The sequence below is a fragment of the Porites lutea genome, chromosome 11, assembly GCF_958299795.1.
Source record: "Porites lutea chromosome 11, jaPorLute2.1, whole genome shotgun sequence".
NCBI lineage: Eukaryota > Metazoa > Cnidaria > Anthozoa > Scleractinia > Poritidae > Porites > Porites lutea.
This window is the reverse complement of record NC_133211.1, coordinates 14,392,999-14,413,762: the sequence shown is the minus strand read 5'-3', so window position 1 is coordinate 14,413,762 and position 20,764 is coordinate 14,392,999. Positions and strand designations below refer to the sequence as shown.

Sequence of the window (20,764 nt, the reverse complement as noted above, 5' to 3'; positions counted from 1 at the left end):
GTATCTTCTTCACCAAAGTTGAATCACTTTTGAATTAAATCAAACAAAAAACATATTTTTACTTGTACAATGTCAATGAATTGTCATAGGTCGCCTTTTTATCTTTAACTCGAGTTATACAAGTGCACTTTGATCTGCCAAATGTAAGGGAAATCGGATTCCGGAATCGGGGAAATTTTTACTTATGGAATCCGGAATCGGGGAAAATTTTGTTCGTGGAATCCAGAATCCAAGTCCCACTCTTAACTTTGTCATCGATATAACCCTACAGTTATCTTACACACTAAGAGCTGAATATGAATCATAAAATAAAAATACATTTTCAGTCAGATCGGATCAACGGAAAACATTCGAATGTCCCCGGAAATCATCATATTATATTTTTATCAGTACTGCAATACCTGTCCAGATTAAGCTATTGATGCATAACCATGCAAGCATAGCTTACTGCATCTCTACAGACTGTGCTAATATAATAATAATAATAATAATTTTAATTTTAATTTGTGATATAACCAAGTCCGAGTTACGTGCAGAAATGCAAGAACAAAAAGAGTGCAAAATTGAATGCCAAGTAAAGGCGCTTCACGGATCAACAGGCAAATTTGAATGCCAAGGACACGAAGCTCTAGAAAATTTCGAGAAAAAAAATAAAAATAACTAAGAAGTGCATTTGACAACAAAGTCATAGTAAGCTTGTAATTGCTCTTTATCCTGAATAAGATAAAAGGAATTTTTATTTCCTGGTGAACGTAAGCTCGCGTAAGCGAAGCCTGTCTAAGTACTGTACAAGCCCCAAGGCAGAAATGAACTATACATTAAAAATGAACCTTATATTGAATTTAACTCAATCAAGATCTTGTAGAGAATGAAAGACACTGAAGTAGCGTGCTTAGTTTGTTGGTCTATGACGTTGTCGTTGAGCATCGTGAGGACACAATTATGAACACCCGTTTGGTCTAACAAAAGCCTCTTTTTTGAAAATTGGAAGTTTGATAATCGATGGTAACCTCAAAAAGCTTTGTCTGTGAACAAAACAATGGTAGAGGACATAATGGGAAAATTTGAATACCGAAAGGTCACTGAGTCAGAAAATAAAGCCTTCTTATTTTTAGACATTGTTTTGTTTTCATGAAATATATTTCTCAATTAATATTAATTCGATTATTATACTGAACCTTCTGTATCACGAGAAAGGGTTACTTATTCATTCAATTAAAATTCGAAGGCTTTGTAAGTCAGAAACTGACAATACACCCTAGAAGCCTGAGAAGTGCCAATATCGCATCAACCTCTGTTCACCACCTTTCCAACTGAAGATCTTTGACTCCTAATCACAGGCGACTTTAACATGCAGACCAGGAGAACATTGAAACCGTTATTTAGAGTGGCCCAGCAAAACTTTAAACCCACGACGAGATTACCACGTCAACCTCTCCCGTTAACAATTGTAAGGAAAATCCATCGACAAAAGGCAACACTTCTTAACAACGCAGAACGTGACGGCTCACCGGAGTTTTACCAGAATGAAGCATCTTTAGGTTAGTAGTGAACGATAAACTGTGGTGACGCTTCGTCGGCAGCGAGGGTGATAAGAAAAATTTGATTTTTTCATCGAATGGAAATTTTTAAAAAAAATGACTTTTTGAGCTCTAGCCCTTCCGCCTCAGATCCAGATTAGCTCTAAATGATGTGGAATGAAGTTATGCAGTTGCTGAAAAACAACTGGAAAAAAGCAGGCTCGACAAAGATTCGAACTTGGACAAGAGCCAGTACAAAAGACAAAACCTAATTTTTAGTCTTTGAGAGGCGGACAGTACACCAGCTATAACTGAACTGAGGTAATAAGAATTTTATTCTCGCTAATTTCCCATTTCCAGAGCAGATGCAAGAAGCGTACTTAAATTCAAAAACCTTTTTTTCTGAATGTAGGTGATGGGTCCGAATCATTTCACTCAGTTAATTCAATGTTTCTCGGCCTCTTTCAGAGGTAGATACAAGTACCTTAAGTATTAAAAACCTCAGTTTTCTATGTTTTGAGCCCACCAAATGATTTTTTTTGAAAAACAAAGATTGCATCCTAATCAGCACCGCTCTAAATAAAATTGTCCGGTTTGTTTTATAGACAAAGTTCCGGGCTACCTAGAAACTATGCCGACTAGTGCCGAGCAGGAATTGGATTCCTTGGCTGGTTGTTCGCACAGTTACAGAGATGTTATGACTGCAAAGAAGCGTGAATCTGCTCAGTACTACCAAAGGGATAAAAACAAAAGCGGTCAACAGCCAGGTTCGGTGAACATAATCGCCACGAACGAAAAGGGTCTCCATGAAACGGAAGGAACTAGGGCACAAAGACTGTTCACGGGATTCCTGTTTAATTCGTATTTATTTTGCTTGTTTATCTGTCCTTACTTAGATCTTATGTTACAGTAAAATACAGCGCTCAAGCGTAGAATTGTATACCAGAGGTCAACGAAAATTACCTTTCCATTTAAGTTTTTTTGACAATTATCAAGAGTATAATTTACCCAAAACAATCTTAACACATCCAGGCCTGACGCCATACTTGTCACCCTCTGACGTACATGCAAATTCATACCCCCACCGTGATACAATGAGGGGGGGGGGGGGGAGGGGGGGTGGATGGACCCCCCTAGAGTTTTCGATATGTTGCAGGATTTCGAAACGATTGTACCTTTGGTTTTCTCTACAAGATGAGGTATATTTTATGGGTAGTGGCGCTGCTGGGGAACAGTGATGTCACCAACAATGGTCGCCATCTTAGATTTTACCAAGAATTAGAATGCAGGTTAAAACGGCGAGAAATGGTGATTTTTTGTGCTTGAGATAAATAAGCACTTTGCATGATTTTAGCCACAAGATTTACTTTCATTGTTCAAAAAACATGTAATTTCACTAAAAATGGCTTAACCACCTCATAACTCCTAACCATAGAAACTGACCATCACTGAACTTAACTCAAATGCGCGCGCGGAATGAACGAACGGCTACTGAAAACATCAGGTGCTAACGTTTTATCCTCTAGGAGGAAACTCAGACCCCCCCCCCCCCCCCAACCCACTTGTACGTCCGAGGGTTAAGGTAAGACTGATAAGAAAAAGGGAGGTTTTTGAGCAAACCTAAATTAAAGCCCATTACCTTAATTAATACCTATTCAATTTTTGAAATTTTATTTCAACTATACGCCTCACCGCGTTAGAATCGGACGAGCGTGTAGGAATGTAAGAAAACAAGAGCAAAATTGAATGCCAATTTGAATACGCCCACTGGATCAAAAGGTCGATAAGAATGCTAAGGACATGAAGCGGTAATAAATTTCATAAAAAGAATAAAACGAGAAAGTGAGTTTGACGACAAAATCGGGGTCGGTTTGCTCCTCATCTTGTGAAATATTAGAAGGAATTTTTCATCATTTATAAGCATATTTCCTGGTTTACTTATACGAAGCCGGTCAACGGTATAAAGTTGGTTATACAGACGTGAATCATATATATGAAATATGGGGCTGAATTTAACCTAGGAAAGAACTAATTAAGAAAAAAATTGAAATGACTTGATACGGTAATCTATAAAGTTGTCGTTGAGTGCTGAGGATAAAACAAGTAACTTTCCTCCTGGTCAAACAAAAGTCATGTAGTTTGATATTTGTGGTAACCTTAGACAGCCTTGTCTGCGAACAAAACAATGACATTGGCGGAACTTTTAAAGTGGAAGTTTGAATACTGAAGGACACACCTAGGACGCTGAAGCCTCTTTAACTTTGTACATCCGTTGTTATTACCTATGAACGTTCAGTATTACGATGCAAGGTCAAAGTTACGGTTCATTCATTCATTCACTAAATTAAAATTCGAAGGCTTTATAAGTTGAATGAAACGTTCGAAAGACACTGACACATTATAGGAACCCAAGAAGTGCTAATATCGCATCGACTTCACCAGGATTCCCACTGAAGATCTTTGAATCTCGACCACAGACCTCAACATGCAGAACTGGAGAACACTGGCGCCGATGTTAAGGATGTCCCGGAAAAGCTTAAAACCAACTAAATTGCCACGTAATCTGGTTTTTACGTTAACAACTACAAAGAACATTCATCGACCAAAGGCAACACTTTTCAATAACGCAAACAGTGAAGGCACAATGGAGTTCCCTGATCACCAAGTAAAGTTTTATCAGAATAAAGCATCTTTAGGTTAGTATTGAACGATCAACTGTGAAGCCATATCAGCAAAAGCGGCATTGGAAATCTGATTTTCCTTTTCAACTAAAGTGATGATGGAAATTCACCATCGTATAGAAATAAACGAGCGCTACCCTGTTCTCAGATCCAATTTTGCTCAAAATGGATATAAGGTATTTTTTTCAGTTTGTGCAGTTAAAAGAACATCTGAAAAAATCAGACAAAGACCACCATGAAAGATGTGTCTCTTTTAAATCAGGGTTTGTATTTAGGAAACCAACAGGCGTGCCAGCTACAAAATCGCAGTAGAAATTTTTCTTCATTTTCCATCTCCAAAGCAGATAAAACTCGGAAGTGTTCAACACCTTTTTCTCTAATATATGTTTCTTCATTAATTCATTATTTCAATTTTTCCTGAAAGTGGGTGATTGCCCAACCATTTCACTCAGAGAATTTTACTCGACCTCTTTGAGAGGAAGGTGTTTTAAGCTTAAAAATTCTCAGTTCTTCAGTAAAAGAAGCGACGACTCGCATCCAAGTAGTACTGCTCTTAATGAGATTGTCGTTTGTTTTACAGACAAAGTTCCGGGAAAACTAGAAACTATGACCAGCAAGCAGAAACTGGATTTCTTGGTTGCTTCTTCGAACAGTTACAGAGATGAATCTGCCCAGCACTACAAAAGAGATGAAAACAAATGCCAACAGCCAGGTTTTACAAATATAACCGCTATAACGGGAAAAGGTCTCCATCAAGGAACTCGGGAACAAAAGATGCTCAGTGCAGTCATTTTTAATTCGTATTTATTTTGCTTGATGATCTATCCTTACTTAGATCTATTTTTGAAGTAGAAATATTACGAACAAACCTTAAATTTACATTAGGTCAACGAAAATCACCTTGGCATTTTATTTGTCCTTAAAACTAGAAAAAAAACTAAAGCGTGTAATATCGCAAAACAATCTACACACATTTAGCCCACACGCCAACTTTTCCGACTCCAAAAGGTTTAGCACGACAGCTAAATATTCCTAAATTGAGTCCAAAAAGGAACAGTTATTTTCATGCATCTACGTGATTCACTTTTTTTTGTTCACCCTTCGAGTGATAAAGTAAGAGTATCACTTAACAAATCTACTTCAAGAATTACTTCATAAATTTTCTGGGTGTTCATTGGAAACTCGAATCTCGCTCCATTCGCATCATCTTTTCAAAACCTTACAAAGACAATCTTTCTCAATTGCTCAGAGGGCCCAAACTTTTGGCATCTCTAGAAAATGGTAAAAATCTCTACGAGGCCATTTTCTCTTGACTCAAATTGCTTAAAACTGTTTGGTAACACAGATGTTTACCTGCCAACTAATTCTCCCATTTTTTGTTCCTCTTAAGTAAACCCACACTTTCAGGAGAGGACCAATGAGAAAGAAATGAGAAAGAAGTTCTTTGAGCGATATTTAAGCACTGACGTTTCATCATCGATATATTATTCTGCTAATTCCAAAACAATGTTCATAATGTGGGTATATTCCTTCACTCTTACCCTTAAGAATCCAAGGGCTTAGTTAGTTTTTGTTTTTTTATTTGTTGTTGTTACTGTCTTGTTAAACTGCTAGCAATAATCAGTCCTTCACTAAAGACGAAAACTTTTACTACTCATTCCTAACGATGTTAAATGATCTCACCTATTGCCTATGGGTTTGTATTTATATAATCATTCTGTAACAAGTATTTATCCTTAGCAATCTGTTATAAAGTGAGGTTCCGTTTGAGACTGTTTCGTTGTAATGTTGAATTGCACTATGGGAAATATTTTTTGGAGGGGGAGGGAGGGGGCTTAATTCGACCCAGCTCCCTGCGCAACCTAGCATCCCTAAGGCAGTCCCATAATGCAAATCGAGAAGACACCAATCCCGTCTCTCGCTCAAATCTAAAATCGCTGATTATGGACTATTCAATTTACATTCTAGTCAGTAAAAAATTTGCTTAATAACTGTCAAAAAATGTATCACCTTACATGTGACTAGAAACCTCTTACTTAAATCCGGCAAACGTACAAAATTGATTGCAATGACAGCTGAAACATAAGAACTTACAAACAAATGCATAAAAATTAAAAGTCAAAAAATTCTTAAAATTACACTCCTACAAGGCATTTAAAGCTTTACCTCTATTATAAAATTCCTAAAAATGTCCATAATTTTTACTGTATTAAATAATTGCTGGCCATTAATAACGCTGCCCAATTTGCTGTTTCTGTCTCTGATGGTTATATTTCTACAGGCATTAAAAAACAGGGAGCGAAGCCAGTGTGGATATCACAGACGTTGATACTAGAGCTTCGTAAGATACAGCTGTATATTCCATATTCAATTACTTCACTTTTTTTCGCTAATCTTGCTTATATCAGGGGTGGGGGTGTGGTGGAATTGTACCCAAACCTCATTCGACCCAGCTTCTAGCTTTGACTCTTCATCTGTGCTTGCATCTGAGCAATCATTTCTTGCATACGACGAAGCTGTAGATAAAACAAAATATTTAAATAGCTGCAGTTTCGGATTCCACTGCCAGTTATTTTCAATTGTATCTCCCACGCAATTGCTGCCCGCGTTGACAGAGATTAATGCGACTAACGACCAAAGATAACTAAATTCAATGTACTTGTAGCGATCTCCAGGAAAACAAACAATTCCGTTTTAAATTTCATAATCCGTTTATTTAAAATAAAAATCCTTCTTTAAAACTTAATTCAACGTATTTTAATTTGACTTTTCCCGGCTAGTTCGATAACAGTGCTCTTAATAAGGCCGTTTCAAACACTATGCACTCTTTCGTGGGCTAGTACCAGCTTTTAAAAACCCCTCAGAAGGGGTGACCGATTAAAGGGATCCTGCTCGCAAGTTTCCCATTTTCCACCTAATTTCTGCATTCTGAGGAAGGGTTCCAGCACCCAGCAAATAGCCTGACCTCTGTTTGGCTGTATGTATGTTGCTGTGGCATTCACTCAGAAGCCCTTCAAGCTTAACCCAGCCGAGGCGACCAAATGCTAACAGAGATAGACCACGACAACGGAGACTAAGGCGTCCCATACTCTTGTTTATTTCTGTACAGTGTGTGAGCAAGGATTGTGACACAGGACTTATGGTTCTTATTTGAGAAGACTACAAGGCGGCACTTACTCCTCAGTTGGTTCATTATTTAAGCGAAGTTCCTTGAGGCTGACCAACAAGAACACAGCCTCTGGGAACAAGATTGCTGCACATGTATTACTACAATTCAATTCAATTCAATTCCTTATTCACACTGTATAGGATATTTACATAAGTGTACGTAGTAGGAAAATAAAGTAGCTGACAAATAATAATTAACTAAAAGACATTAAGTTCATTTGTGTACGGTGTCCAAAGTAGCAAGAGCTTTCTTGTTGGACACCGTCATGTTGAAATAATTGGCAGCAGTAAAGAGAGGAATAAAATCTCAAATAATATCAGTGATAGAACATATAAGCTAGTTCAGATTTGGTTGGTTAGAAGACAGGACTTCCATTCTTTCTTAAACTTATGATATGGCAGACACTTGAGACCAGCCGGTACAGTCTCCCAGATTTTTGGAGCGGAGAATTTAATTTAATTTGGTAGCACATGTACACAATCAGGGTGCTGTTATTTACGCATCATACTAACCTCTTCCTCCTTTTCCATTAATGCGCGATCTTTATCCGTCATCACCTTCTGGACTGGGCGAGTTCTTAGAAAAACAAAGATACACATCAGTAAAGAACCACAATCCAGGTGTTGATAAGATTCGTATGCAAGCCAGGTTCGTGATACACCAGTCACTAACAACCACGGTTGTACTAATAGTCCCACTCAGTAATTCGACATTATCACCTAATGAAGACCTGCAGTGCGCTGTTGAAACGCCACGATCAATATCTAAGCGACTTTCGTAAGACCAACGATAAACGAAATTCTTTATACACATAAATATACCACGATGAATAATATCTTCCATGACATAGCCGGGTTTACATGTACGGTCATCTCGCCACCAGGAAGTTGACTCAGCACCAACAAATAACTCTGAAATACATCAGTAATAGGTGCAGCGTCTGAAACTTTGACCAAAGTCCTTTTCATTTGTTTCGTATACTAATAAGACTTTTTAAGATAATAAAACTAAGTTCTATTCTTGGAGGCAATTTCATTAGCTGGCGAAATGGTTTGGTGCCGAGGTGACCGGATACCTGACATAGAATTCGTGTGTTTTCTCTGGTACGTACCTCGTTTCATTCACCGGAGAAGCGTCAATCAAATCCTCAGAATTTTCATTTGACAGCTGGGCCGCCCGGAAGTTTTCATAATGTACCTCCTGGGTCACTTCTTTCAGATCCTGCATATGAGTGCTGCAGTGAATCAGAAGAAGAAGAAGCAGAAGCAATTTTGTATGGACACTACCATACCGAAGTCGCAAGTACGGTATATAGAAATGTGTGCAGTTTTTCTCTTTCGGCATTATAACTTTTGTTTGTAACTTTTCTCACTTCTCAGGAAAGCATCAGGGGCACCCAGCGAATAGCCTGTTCCCGGCCCCGGCGTTCAGAGAGTAGAGCGCGGAGTTCAGATGGTGGACGAGTTTAATCGTATGCGGGGAAAACGAGTGGCCACTGCTTATTTTCTATTCTAAGAAATTCTCAACTTAAATCTGACGTATGCCGTTTGCCGTAAACGTGAAACTTAATCTCTCTAGTCGGTATTTTCTTACGAGTTCAATATCCAAAAATGATGTGCTGACTTAAACCTAGTAACCATGGATAAGAGCTGAAAATCCTTTATTAATTTAATCGCTAAGTCACAAGCAAGGTTATTGTGTTGACATCGTTAGTCTATACTTAATTTGAACTTGACATTGAGCAAGATGAAGTACGAAAAGCCTTGTTAATCAAGCAAGAAACTGAAAGAATTGAATGATTTTGGAGTTTTTTTTTCAGAGGGGGCGTCTATTAGACAGGGGGCGTTTACAAGGCAGGGGCGTCTATTTTAAAAGCGTAGAGGGGGCGTTTACTGGATAAGAGGCATTTATTAGGTCACTTACGGTACTTATAAAGTGCCTCAGTCATAACTGACTGATTTGACGAACAGAAACTTACATAAGCATAGTGCGCAGCTTCACAAAGTCACAGTGCTTTGGGTTTTCAACTGAAAAGACATAGTAAGGATAGGTGTGTTAAGTCAAATATACAGTAGAATTCACACAGCACAATTTACTTCATACCATTCCCAATACAGTTCTTTGCTTTTCTGCACTGTTATGCACTAATTTGCGACACCGCAAACCCATACCCACAATATGTACCACAAGGTGATCAGCTTTCTTATGGTTCCGATTTTAAAATCTTTACGTTCCGAACGATAATGTTATTTTCTTTCCATTACATCATCTAACATTAGCCACATTCTAAAATGCAACTTTTTTATACTCAGTGTACCTGTATGCTTGCTTAAATTGTTTTGAACATTTGGCCAGTTGAGTTTTCCGTTTTAACATGCTACAATAAGCATTTTACAAAATAGAAGTGTTCTTCCCTTTCCAAAAAAAAATGTGGTCATCTAATTTCAACCATACCATAACAGCCATCTCCTTACAACTTCCACTAACCCCTATCCCCCACGGTAGCAGTTGTAGAGAGGGTTGACTTTATTTCCTTCATTTAAAATATCTTACCTTCTACCACTCCCCAGGGATACAGTCGACCTCTGACTTTCTTCCCACATATTTCTATGAGGGTGTTACTTCCTACAACAGCAAATGGCATACCCGCCTGAAAATATCATGTAAATACAATAAACATGAAATAAACTCGCATTAATCAAAGTAAAATTACCACTCGACGTTTGGCAATCATACATAATCTTTCACTTTAGGCTGATACTAGGTGTTACCCATGATACAAGGAGCATGATGCAACATATTTATTACCACCACACTGAATATTTCACCTTTAACTGTTTTGTTTGTTCCACATAATCTTCATCCTCGTCGCTTTCACAGTCAGGGAGTTCATAAATCTTGATTCCTTGTTCATCAATTTCATCCATGATCTAAACAACAAAGAAAGAAGGCTTTTAAAAATATATACATAAATAAACAGCACAGCAACTTGTAAATCAAAACAAATATAAATACAAGATCATCAAGTTAATATTACTAACAACAAAGGTACATATATTATTACCCTTCTTTTCATATGTTGAAGTTCAGCTGGCGTGAGGGTGTCGGCCTTGCCAATCACAGGAACAATGTTTACTTTATCATGAAGCTGCTTCATAAACTCAATATCAAGAGGCTTTAGTCTGCAAACAGCAACAGCAATATCAAGTTAAATGCCTGTAATTGAGCACTTTCCCTTCATTATTTTAATCGCCCCTAGTATTAGGTTAGAAACAAAATCTCCATTAAAAAAAGCAGATCTAAAATCATACATAATTTTGTTACATATAATCAACATGCACAGAAAGGTGTGTCTGATAGACCAGGGCTAGCACAGTGTACATTGTACTCTGCTATTGGGCTAGAGGATTCTGTTTTTAACTGTTTAAGTCCCAATAGTGACCAACAGCAATTTTCTCAAACAATATCTATACTTTCTCAAGAGATGAGGTTATGAGAATTAATAAAATGATCACCTAAAAGAAAATACTTTGATCTTTTATCAAATTCTTCTAACTAATTCTTAAAGGAAATGTATAGAGATCAGTTTGGAGAATTTGTATGTGGATATTGGGGCTTAAAGGGTTAACTTGCCCCACAGGAGGGTGAAGTTATTTGGGGAATTCAAATTAAAGAAGTTACTGTAATCAATCCTGCTCATTAAAAAATTTTCCTGGACTGTTTAAATGACCTTTGGGCTAACTAAAGCTTGCCCATTTGGGCAAGCTGTAAAACTGACTTTCTTTCCACCCTGATAAGCAATAAATAAGTGCCCTTTTGTACACCAAATGAAAAATGCAACACCCCCTCTTCAATTGTACATGTATGCCTTCTCTCATGCTAGTATCTTCTTTAAAAAAGGAAAAGGCTCCCCCTTGTTTTCAGATTAGGCAAATTAAGCACCTTAAATTCAATGAATACAATGTATGCCGCACTCTCCCCTTGGATTAATAAACATACACATGTACCTAACCTCTCATGAGCACATTAGAAGCAAGCACCAACTGTGCTACCAACCACAATAAATAGAAAATTTATGGCTATACATAATTTTTATACTTTCCCTTGTCCTAAAAACCTTAATTCAACATTTCTAAATTCCAGTTTGATTTGGATATACAATTTGGTAAAGGAAAACATGCTGGCACGAAAAATTTTTGTTAAACTAAAACCCTCTCAGTCTCTGGGAAAGTGGGAAAATAATATATCCAAACAAACTTTACCCATGTCCAGTTGGAGCTACAAAGTAAAAACAGCAGTGTACTCTGGTGTCAATGATGTGTCGCCGATTGAGGCCTGACTCATCTCTGAGGTAGCTCTCAAACTGCTCATTCACATAATCCAAAATTGGTTGAAAACTACAAACAAAAATAATGTTGACATTTAGTTATGATATTTTACAAGGCAAATAGATGTCTTCTTATTTAGTAACTGACAGTCAAAGTTTAATTTCATATTAACTGTGACACTGGCCAAATTGTTCAGTGGGTACTTGAGTATTGGTCTACTGACCAGAGCAGAGTTGCCATGGATTTGACCTCATGGACCCGGTTGTTTGAAGGCTGATTAGCACTAATCCGAGGTTAAGTTTTAATCTAAGCATCTTTTTCTTTTGAAAGGCATTTTCTCTGATAATAGGAAGAAAATAATAATAAAAGGAATATAGTTAGTGTTAATATTTAAAGAAAAAATTCTAACCTGTCCTTATTGTCCATACCATCACCATATCCTGGGGTATCAACAACAGTCAGGCGTAGCTTTACTCCTCGTTCTTCTATTTCAACTGTTGAAGTTTCAATCTTGACTGTCCTTTTCACGCCATCTACAAAACACCATAAACCTTTTAAACTCTCAGGTGAAAAGCTTTTGCATTTTTTATTAAATTTAATAGATCTGAACTCCTTGTATAATGATCAAGAAATTGGCATGGAGTTCTCTACATTTGATTCATCCCCTGTTTCAGACATTTGTCGACAGAGGTGAATTTTTTTAATATTTGTTATTCATATAGGGTGAAAAGGTTAGTGTGCAGACACAGATCTAGGAAAAATTTGAATAAATACTGACTGGTTTCCTAAACGAGGTGCAAGCTTCTAGGGAGGTCCAGTGGCATTGCTCCCTCGAGAAATTTGTGGGATTTTAACTCCCTAAAGTCCCATTTCCTGGGTTTCTGAGTCATTCAGACAGGATATTGACCAGTTCCATTCTCTTTGGATGAAGCATTTGTCCAAACCATTTCCCAGATTTCAACCTGGAAAGTTTTTTTTTTACTACTATTAAAAATATAGTAAATATTTATTATGAAAAATCTGACGATTTTCCATAAAATGGTGGATACTGGTGTGAGTCCATGCATGGTGGGCCCATAATTTTTTGCATTAATTTCCTTATCTTGGGATTTACATTTTCATGGAGATGAATTTTTAAACATCGCCACATCAATACTAAAGTTTACAAGATGACGAAATGTTTTCTGATTATATAATATTAGTAAATGTGAAAAATTATTGAGAAGTTAAATTGTACATGAACATTAACTGTAGCACTAATTTTGATGTTAGATCTGCATGAGGATCTCACCAGCAGCCCGAGGTATTTTCCTGTCGGTATAAAGATCAGTCAGAAACAAACTGTTGATAAGAGTAGACTTTCCAAGTCCTGATTCACCTGTAGTGGGGAAATAAAAAAGGAAGAAACAGTTACAGCTTCTCGTTTACAAAAATAACCTGTCACACAAACCACTAGTGTTGTAGGTGTCAGTAATTTAAAAGAGAACTTTAACAAAACAGTCCATTAATTCTACCAAATACAACAAATACCAAATCAACAAGGGAAATGAACAAAAATAGACAAATAATAATATTGATCAAAATTTCAAGGCAAGGAAGTAGATAGACCACTACATTGTCAACAAATATCATATGAATGCATGTCCCAATCTACGTATCACTTGCAGTACATCTTCGACTGTGAGAGTTGACAAGTTATTTGATTGCCATGAGTGTCAGGATAACAATACAGATATTTAGCAAATAACTCCTCAGTAATGCAGATACTGAGTTGCAAGGGGATCATTATCATCATAATTTTACATCTCCAGTCAGACATCTCCGCATTAAACCATATGTAGACAGATGGAATTGCGTTACACTCAACAATTTTTCAGCCAATAATTTGCAGCATCTAGTTGAGAGCATTCACTGCACGTAATCACAAAACTATACATTTAAAGCTGGTAATATTATATAACTGTTAACATGTTCCAATAATTCATACATGTCATCATTACAGCTATGCTAATTAAATATAAAGCCATTTGTTGAAAGGAATAACCCAGAGAACTCACCAACAACCATTAAAGTGAACTCAAATCCCTTCTTCACTGACTTGCGGTGAACTTGATTAGGCAGATTTGCAAAGCCTACATAACTGGCCATGGTTTTCTGATCCTTAAAGAAATGGAAATCAGAATGTCTTCTAATTATAGTTTCTCTGGGAAAACAATCTGAACAGCTGAAATTAAATCACTTAAATTAATGCAATATTCTAACATGAAATGCATGAATGGATTAGTTAATTCAATTAGAGGATATTATAATTCATCTGCTCTATCAAAATACATCCTGTTAGAAAGGACACTTCTTAATCAATACTGTCATTAAGTTAACAACATGTATGTGATAATATATCTACTTGATATAACAGTATTCATGCATTAATCATTTTATATGAACTCATGCATACACTGTACTTCAAACACAACAAATAAATCAAGGAATCAGCTATGACAAAGTCTTAAATTGGATGGAGGCTAATCTTCAGTACATGAAAATATTGTAGTTACTATTACTGTCACATGAATTAAGAAAAACCACATCTTGATCTAACACACAGAAAACAAATTTGAGTACAATGCAGTTACTTCTGTAAAATACATGTACTAGCTTCCCCATGAATTTGATCTATTCACAGAATCTCAAGTTAGAACATATTGTAAACATACCCCCTTATTTAAATTCTCACATTATTATGGAAAATGAAACATTGGATTCTGGATTCCTTTAAATTCTTATCTTAACCCCTTCTTTCTTGGAATCAAACTACAGCTGCACATACCATAATGATTCACTTTATGTGGACTGTGAAACCCCTTCTTTATCATAACACAACTGTATACAGCTACTGTTGACAGACAGGTATGATACATGACACCTTTAAAACATCTTAATATGACCTCTTTTCCCAGGGAGCAATTCGAAATATTAATGACCTTGCTCTTAGTCTTAAAGCCGGAAGGCCAGTATCATTTTTATACATGCACTTGTAAGAAGGATCATGTATTTCATTCTTGATAATAATAAATGTAAACAGAGTTACAACATGGCGGTCTCACATCATAACTTTTATATTTAAAGGGTTTACAGTACAGCACTTTGATGGTAACAAGACATTCAAGGTCTACATGTAGAAAATGTTATTAATAGATTTTGTGTTTATATTTGTGATTACTGAAAGACAATTAAACACAACTATAATTTAATTAATTTCAGCTATTCAACTGACTTAAATCAGGATTAATATAAGAAGTCAAAGACCATACTTAAAAAAAATAAATAAAATAAAATAATGATTAAAGTCAAGTTCAACTGATCAAATTACACACTCTTACCACAAACATTAAGTTAAAGTTTTGAAATACTTTAAATTACACTGGTCTGTAACCCTTATGTTTGAGAACTCAGCACTTAGTTTGAAAAATATAGTACAATATTATAGTAAAGGAAATTTAGGGATAAAATAAAAAAATTATATATGAAAAAAATAGAATGAAAAAAGTTAATCAATAAATTGGCTTGAATAAATAGCATGTTTGAAAAAAAAAAACAGAATTCTAATTCTTCTTCTTCTGGTCCCCCTATCCTAAAAATTTTTCTTTCAGGGAGAGGGCATCTGAACACAGGCTATCTGTTTATCAGTGTTGTAAACTTGCAAATCAAATATTCTGAATTTAAATAGAGCCCTCAGAAATAGTCAGTGGTAACACATGTCAGTCAGGAAAAAAAATCAGGATAAAGCCTAGCAGTAAAATCAAAATCATTACATGAAAGTTTTATAGGAAACATCTTCCAGGGGGGGAGGGGGCACTTCCTTATTTGGTCTAAACAGGTATGTGCTGCTGAGCAGGGTACGTTTTTCAAGGTCTCGAGACCATTAACTGTGTCGTGAAAAAGGTGTCTTTCAGGGTAAAAAACTATCATTTTGTTAGTGCTGCATGGTCTATGATTGTCATGTGGTACCAACATTTTTTTGTAAAAAAATCTAATTTATTTTGTTGGCTATAAAAAAAGGTATGTGAAGTAAAAAACAAAGCAGACAAAAGGCACAAGAACAAACAACCTTCATGGGCTGTACTCTTGACAGGCTCATGAAAACAGGTTAGACTCCTGTCTCAAATAGGGTAGCAAGATGTATGGATTTTGTCCCAAACAGGGTTTGAAGGCCTCGGTGAGCTCCCCGCCCACCCCCCACCCCTTCCCACAAACAACAACATTGCAGAGCTTTCAGGAATAATATTGCTACAATCAGAGTTGAATAGGACTCTTTGAGGAGAATGCATGATAAACAGCAGCTCTGTTTCACTGTAAATACAGCATACATGTACATTCAAGTAGTACCATGTAGAACTTCAGCTACTAACAGAGATTATTTGCCATTGACTGTTTGAAAAACCATAACAAACTGCTCCATCGAAAAGGCAAAGCCATCTCACGGAACTTCACAACTTCTTTAGGATGAATTTTTATATTTTTTCCTTGTAAATGCAGTGGAAGCTCTCCTAACGGAGACTCTCGTAAGCGGACAGCTCTACTTACGGCCACCTTCACAAAACCCCATCTTTCTCAACTCCCATAAAAACTCTATACTTTTACATTCCCGTACGTGGCCAGCTCCAGTAACAGACACCTTTTTCGCAATCTGAGGGTGTCTGCTCAAGAGAGCTTGCACCTCCACTCTATAGACTTAAGCAATAAAATTGGCTGCCACAAATCAGGTATGGCATTTCACATCTGTGGTCATTGCCCAAAGCATAACTTGAATAATTTATTAGTGCATCATATATATTTATTTAGCTTTTTTAAAAAAAAGTTTGATAATATTAATAGATTGTTCAGTATGTATAATCAGTATTGTATCCCCTGTATGAGCTAAAAATGACTATTTCAACAGTGAAAACAAAAATTCTACAGAATTGTTTATGAGGCTGATTGACTATCTGAACATTTAGCGATTAATATTACTAAGCCCTCAATCATGCATAATAAATTATTAACAAATAATGTAGCCAAAATGAAGCCTTCGAATGTGATATTTTAAAATGTGATAGTCTGCCTTTAGTACATATAACCACCAGTGTGACCATGTAATTATGAAATCAAGTAAAGGCAAAGTTGAGGATTTTATAAAATACATATAACTGACGTTTCTGAAACCTTGCAGGGGGACATTCATGTTTGTGTTGAAGTTTGATTTTGTCTTTTGTAATTAACTCAAGCATTCAGCTGTTGACAAGACGACCCATTAAAATTACTTGAAGACAATCACTGTTACAAATCGTCAGCTCGATCGAAAATTAGTACAACTACATTCCAGGATGTATCAATTACACATGATTACAGAACGATCAACACTACAGTATTTCGAAGACATCGTCGCATCATATCGATCATTAGCTCATACATGTCCAAAGAAGCGCGAAGCTTTGTATCAACACGATTTGCATCGTAATTAAGTTATAACAAAATTGTGGAAAAATCGGATTCATCAAGAAGAGAACACTTACAAATCCTGGCCCAGCTAGTACTTAAACAAACTCCTGCATCGGCAGCAGAATTTAATTTGAAACTATTCCGAGTTCAGATTTCCCGCGCGCGTACAATGCATGAGTACTCATTCGTAAATGTCCTCCGCGTAACCCTCCTACATGTACTTCCAGTTAAGCCCATATTTCCAAAACACTCAAAACAGAATAACTACTTCTTACCAACCAGATCCGCAAGACAGAACAGGAGATTTTCACCCTACGTTTTTGTGTCGAGTGAGGCGGTCTCAAACCGATGACTTCATAAGTGGTTTCCGTTCCCAGTCAACGAGAAAATCACATGACCACTAGCGAAGTGCTTCATGTTATCCGCGCGTGGAAGGGGAGAAGTTCGCGGAGGGCAAGATCAGAAAATGTTGGGGACTGAAGGTTCTAATCACAACCACAACTACTTCAGCAATGAAGAAAACATTTTCATTGATCCCACAGTATTTACCATCTGCTGGGAAAGTGTTCGATTCTATTCGATCTAGTCAACCTCGTCCCAGGGCTTTTCCCTTGGAAGTCTTAGGGACGGACAGGAGACTCGACTGACGAGGTTGAGAGTCTCCTCGTTTTCCACCTGATCACAAGCCAAAGGAAAATTATTCGCAAATTCGAGAAAAATCTTTCCTCTTCCATTTTGCATTTGACCCTTATGGCTCGAAACAGCTGTTTAATTTGCAATATCCAGTTTTTGTGAGACGGGCGAGACGGGTTGCAAAATTAACATGAATTCAATGCAAAACAGAATGCTGAATTGAACTAGTTTTCCGCGAAAATTTGGGCGGAAAGGTCCGGAATGCTTTTACAGCCCCTACCCTACTTCACATTTTCCCTATCCTATTTCTCGCCCAAAATTCGACACCTTATCTCTGACCACTACGTCGCTGGCACACACATTCCTTGATACATGCTCTCAGCCACCCAGCAACCTACTTAATCGATCGAAGCCAACACACCTCTCAAGAAGATGAATAAAAGTAAAGAAGTGTCTTCTGAAATCCATACCCAAGTTCAGACCAAACCCTAAAATATTTCAGCATGCAATTTCAGTAGTCAGATTAAGACAAAAATATTATATCATCTAAATACATACTATTGCTACTTGATATTTCCGCTAATACTGGTATCTGGCAGACATTGCTTCAAGCTCCTAATTGGATTGATCACCGCCTAAAATTAAACTCGTGTGATTCAAGCTACTAGTCACCTGATATGCCGGCAGAGATATAACATAAAATATATTGTATATTTATAGTTTCTACTTGATATTTCCTCTGACTGAATATATGGACATTATTGAGCAAAGCCTAAGACTCAATTCGTGAACTATTAAATATGCAGGTTCGGTAGTCAGATATGCCGGCCGAAATACAGTCGTGTCTTAATTTATAATACATACGTTTTTCTACTTGATATTTCCTCGACTCCCTCTGATTGAAGTATGGAAGATAGTGCTTCGAATTCGATTGATCAGCGTCTAATTGTCCACACTGTCAACTCAAAAGGTTTTTTTATCCCGAATTTGGGGCTCTTTGGTGAGTAAAATACGGTACGCCAGCATATATAAGGGTCTAATTTGGCTATCTTATTAACGCCCGTTTAAACAGTCCAATTTTCTACGGTGCTTATTTAGACCCCCCGCTGAAATGAGTTTTAGACTGATATTCTGATATGGGGGCTGCTCTGGTTCGCGCCATTAAGGGAATTCGGATTCCGGAATCTGGGACTATTTTTGCTTGTAAAATCTGTGAATCCGAAAAATTTGAGTGCAGGAAACCGGAATCCTGGGCTTTGGAATCCGGAAAACAGCTCAAGGAATCCAAAATCCCATTAACGATTGGAATCCTGAGTCCAAGTTTCACTGACAAAGAATCCGGAATCCAGTATCCAGTAATCCACGGGGAGGAATCCAGTTTTTCCTCCAGTTTGGGTTCCCTTACATGGGGCGATCTGATTCAAGCTGTGCTTAAATAGATTAACGAGGGGTGACGTCAGCAAAATTCGAATTTGCGAAATTATGGGATTGCTTGGAATGCTCAAGGAGCCTATGAAAAGAAAAGTGTTCACATGTCAAAAATCAGCGTGCCGGTGCAAATTGGTGATGACTCCATACAAATCCTTTAGCTGATCCTTCTAAATTTATTAAAACCTGGATCGCACGCGGTCAGGAGGCTCCTGACGCGGTAATTGGCCATTTTTCAGTTGCGTCTTGTCTCTGTTTCAAAGCGAGGCGAAGTGCGAAGCCATTGGTATGGAAATGATTTTTATTCGCATGCAAATAAAACTCATTTTCACATGAACTGAAAGGTTTTGCACTCAGCCTCGTTCAAAGTGAGAGTCTTTGGAACTCGGTTGACTTATTAAGATCTAAGCCAATTTTAGAAGGATTTGTATGGAATCAACAGAGCATAAACGTCACAGTCTCAGCACCAATTTGCACAACCAAGAGCCGGCACAACCTACTGATTTTCATGCAAGTGGGCATTTTTCATTTTCTTTCTGATCATCCTACCCAATCCAGTAATTTCATTAACATGGGCTCCTGCATTAATTTAGTTTTTGTGACGTCATCACTTCTCTGCTCTTGTCCCCTTTGCTCGTCCGCCAACGTTCGCGCATCCCCGAAAAAGAGAAGAATGCCTTATCGTAGGTTACGCTCATGGCTCCAAGGCCCAGGTTTTTTGGCTGAACCTAATCTTATGATTTACAGTGAAGTCTTGATTGTACTTGACTTTCGGTGCTGAGAATAGCGATCTTAGAACTTGATTACGAGCACAACTGAAGTTCGACTACGATTTTGGAATAAATTGTAGGTTTAAGTTTACAACCGAGTTTGTAGATACCCTGTTTGAATTTCCAGTTTTGCCCTCCATCTCATAATATATAAAATTAGCCAGAGCTAAAAGCGAAGCCTCTGTTTATATGCTTATAATAAGGAAAGCAATTAACGTAAATATAATAAACTCGAAGCCCATAAGAAGAATCCTCCTTTTGAGAGCGGGGCTGGGTGATTAAGAAAAAATATCCCTCAAACACACCCTGAAACGAAAACTCCTCCCATCAAGCTAAAAGTCTTATGTTTACATACTAGTAATAACCAAAGGTACGGGGTGCGGGCGACAACGATCGAAAGTCAAAACGTTTTTGGTCTATCACTGTGCTAATGTGGTTTGCGTTAGTGGTCAAAACACGCGTGGTCTAGACTGTTCACAGTCCCCTATTTTTTCGTGAGATCGTTTGGATATACCGCGTCTTACCGCCACGGCTATCTTGATTTTCAAAAGCACCGAGGGTGCGGGCGTCGGGGATTATAACTGTAGGTGAGGGGGGGGGGGGATAGACTGTTCACAGTCCTCTATTTTTCCCTAAGATCGTCGAGATCGAGCGCTTTGCGTTACGGGCTACCATCTTGCATGAGTGTCAAAACTACTTAGGGGGCGGGGGCGGTTTGGGAGGAAGCGTGACAGGAATTTCACGCCTTTTACCATTC

At 37.4% G+C, this 20,764-nt stretch overlaps 1 protein-coding gene and 1 long non-coding RNA gene across 5 annotated transcripts; one reads left to right on the top strand and one right to left on the bottom strand.

Annotated features, from left to right (window-relative positions):
• The first annotated feature begins 1,227 nt into the window (after positions 1-1,227).
• On the top strand, positions 1,228-4,921 carry LOC140952222 (uncharacterized). Its single transcript, XR_012167340.1, has 3 exons — positions 1,228-1,541; positions 2,126-4,216; positions 4,782-4,921. It is a non-coding gene; the product is annotated as an uncharacterized lncRNA (long non-coding RNA).
• Positions 4,922-6,023: 1,102 nt separating this feature from the next.
• LOC140952221 (septin-2-like) lies at positions 6,024-18,806 on the bottom strand. Of its 4 annotated transcripts, none has more exons than XM_073401647.1 (12): positions 18,674-18,806; positions 13,756-13,858; positions 12,990-13,076; positions 12,108-12,231; positions 11,633-11,767; positions 10,435-10,552; positions 10,199-10,300; positions 9,924-10,020; positions 9,349-9,397; positions 8,482-8,604; positions 7,883-7,946; positions 6,024-6,717 (listed from the first exon to the last, which is right to left on the bottom strand). In XM_073401647.1, the coding sequence occupies exons 2-12, from the start codon at positions 13,844-13,846 to the stop codon at positions 6,658-6,660; spliced, it is 1,050 nt and encodes a 349-aa protein (XP_073257748.1). In that variant the 5' UTR covers positions 13,847-13,858; positions 18,674-18,806; the 3' UTR covers positions 6,024-6,657. The 4 variants fall into 4 exon arrangements, with proteins under 4 accessions (XP_073257748.1, XP_073257746.1, XP_073257747.1 ...); XM_073401645.1 differs by lacking the exon at positions 18,674-18,806 and adding an exon at positions 17,452-17,542; XM_073401646.1 differs by lacking the exon at positions 18,674-18,806 and adding an exon at positions 17,456-17,507.
• Between the last annotated feature and the right edge of the window lie 1,958 nt (positions 18,807-20,764).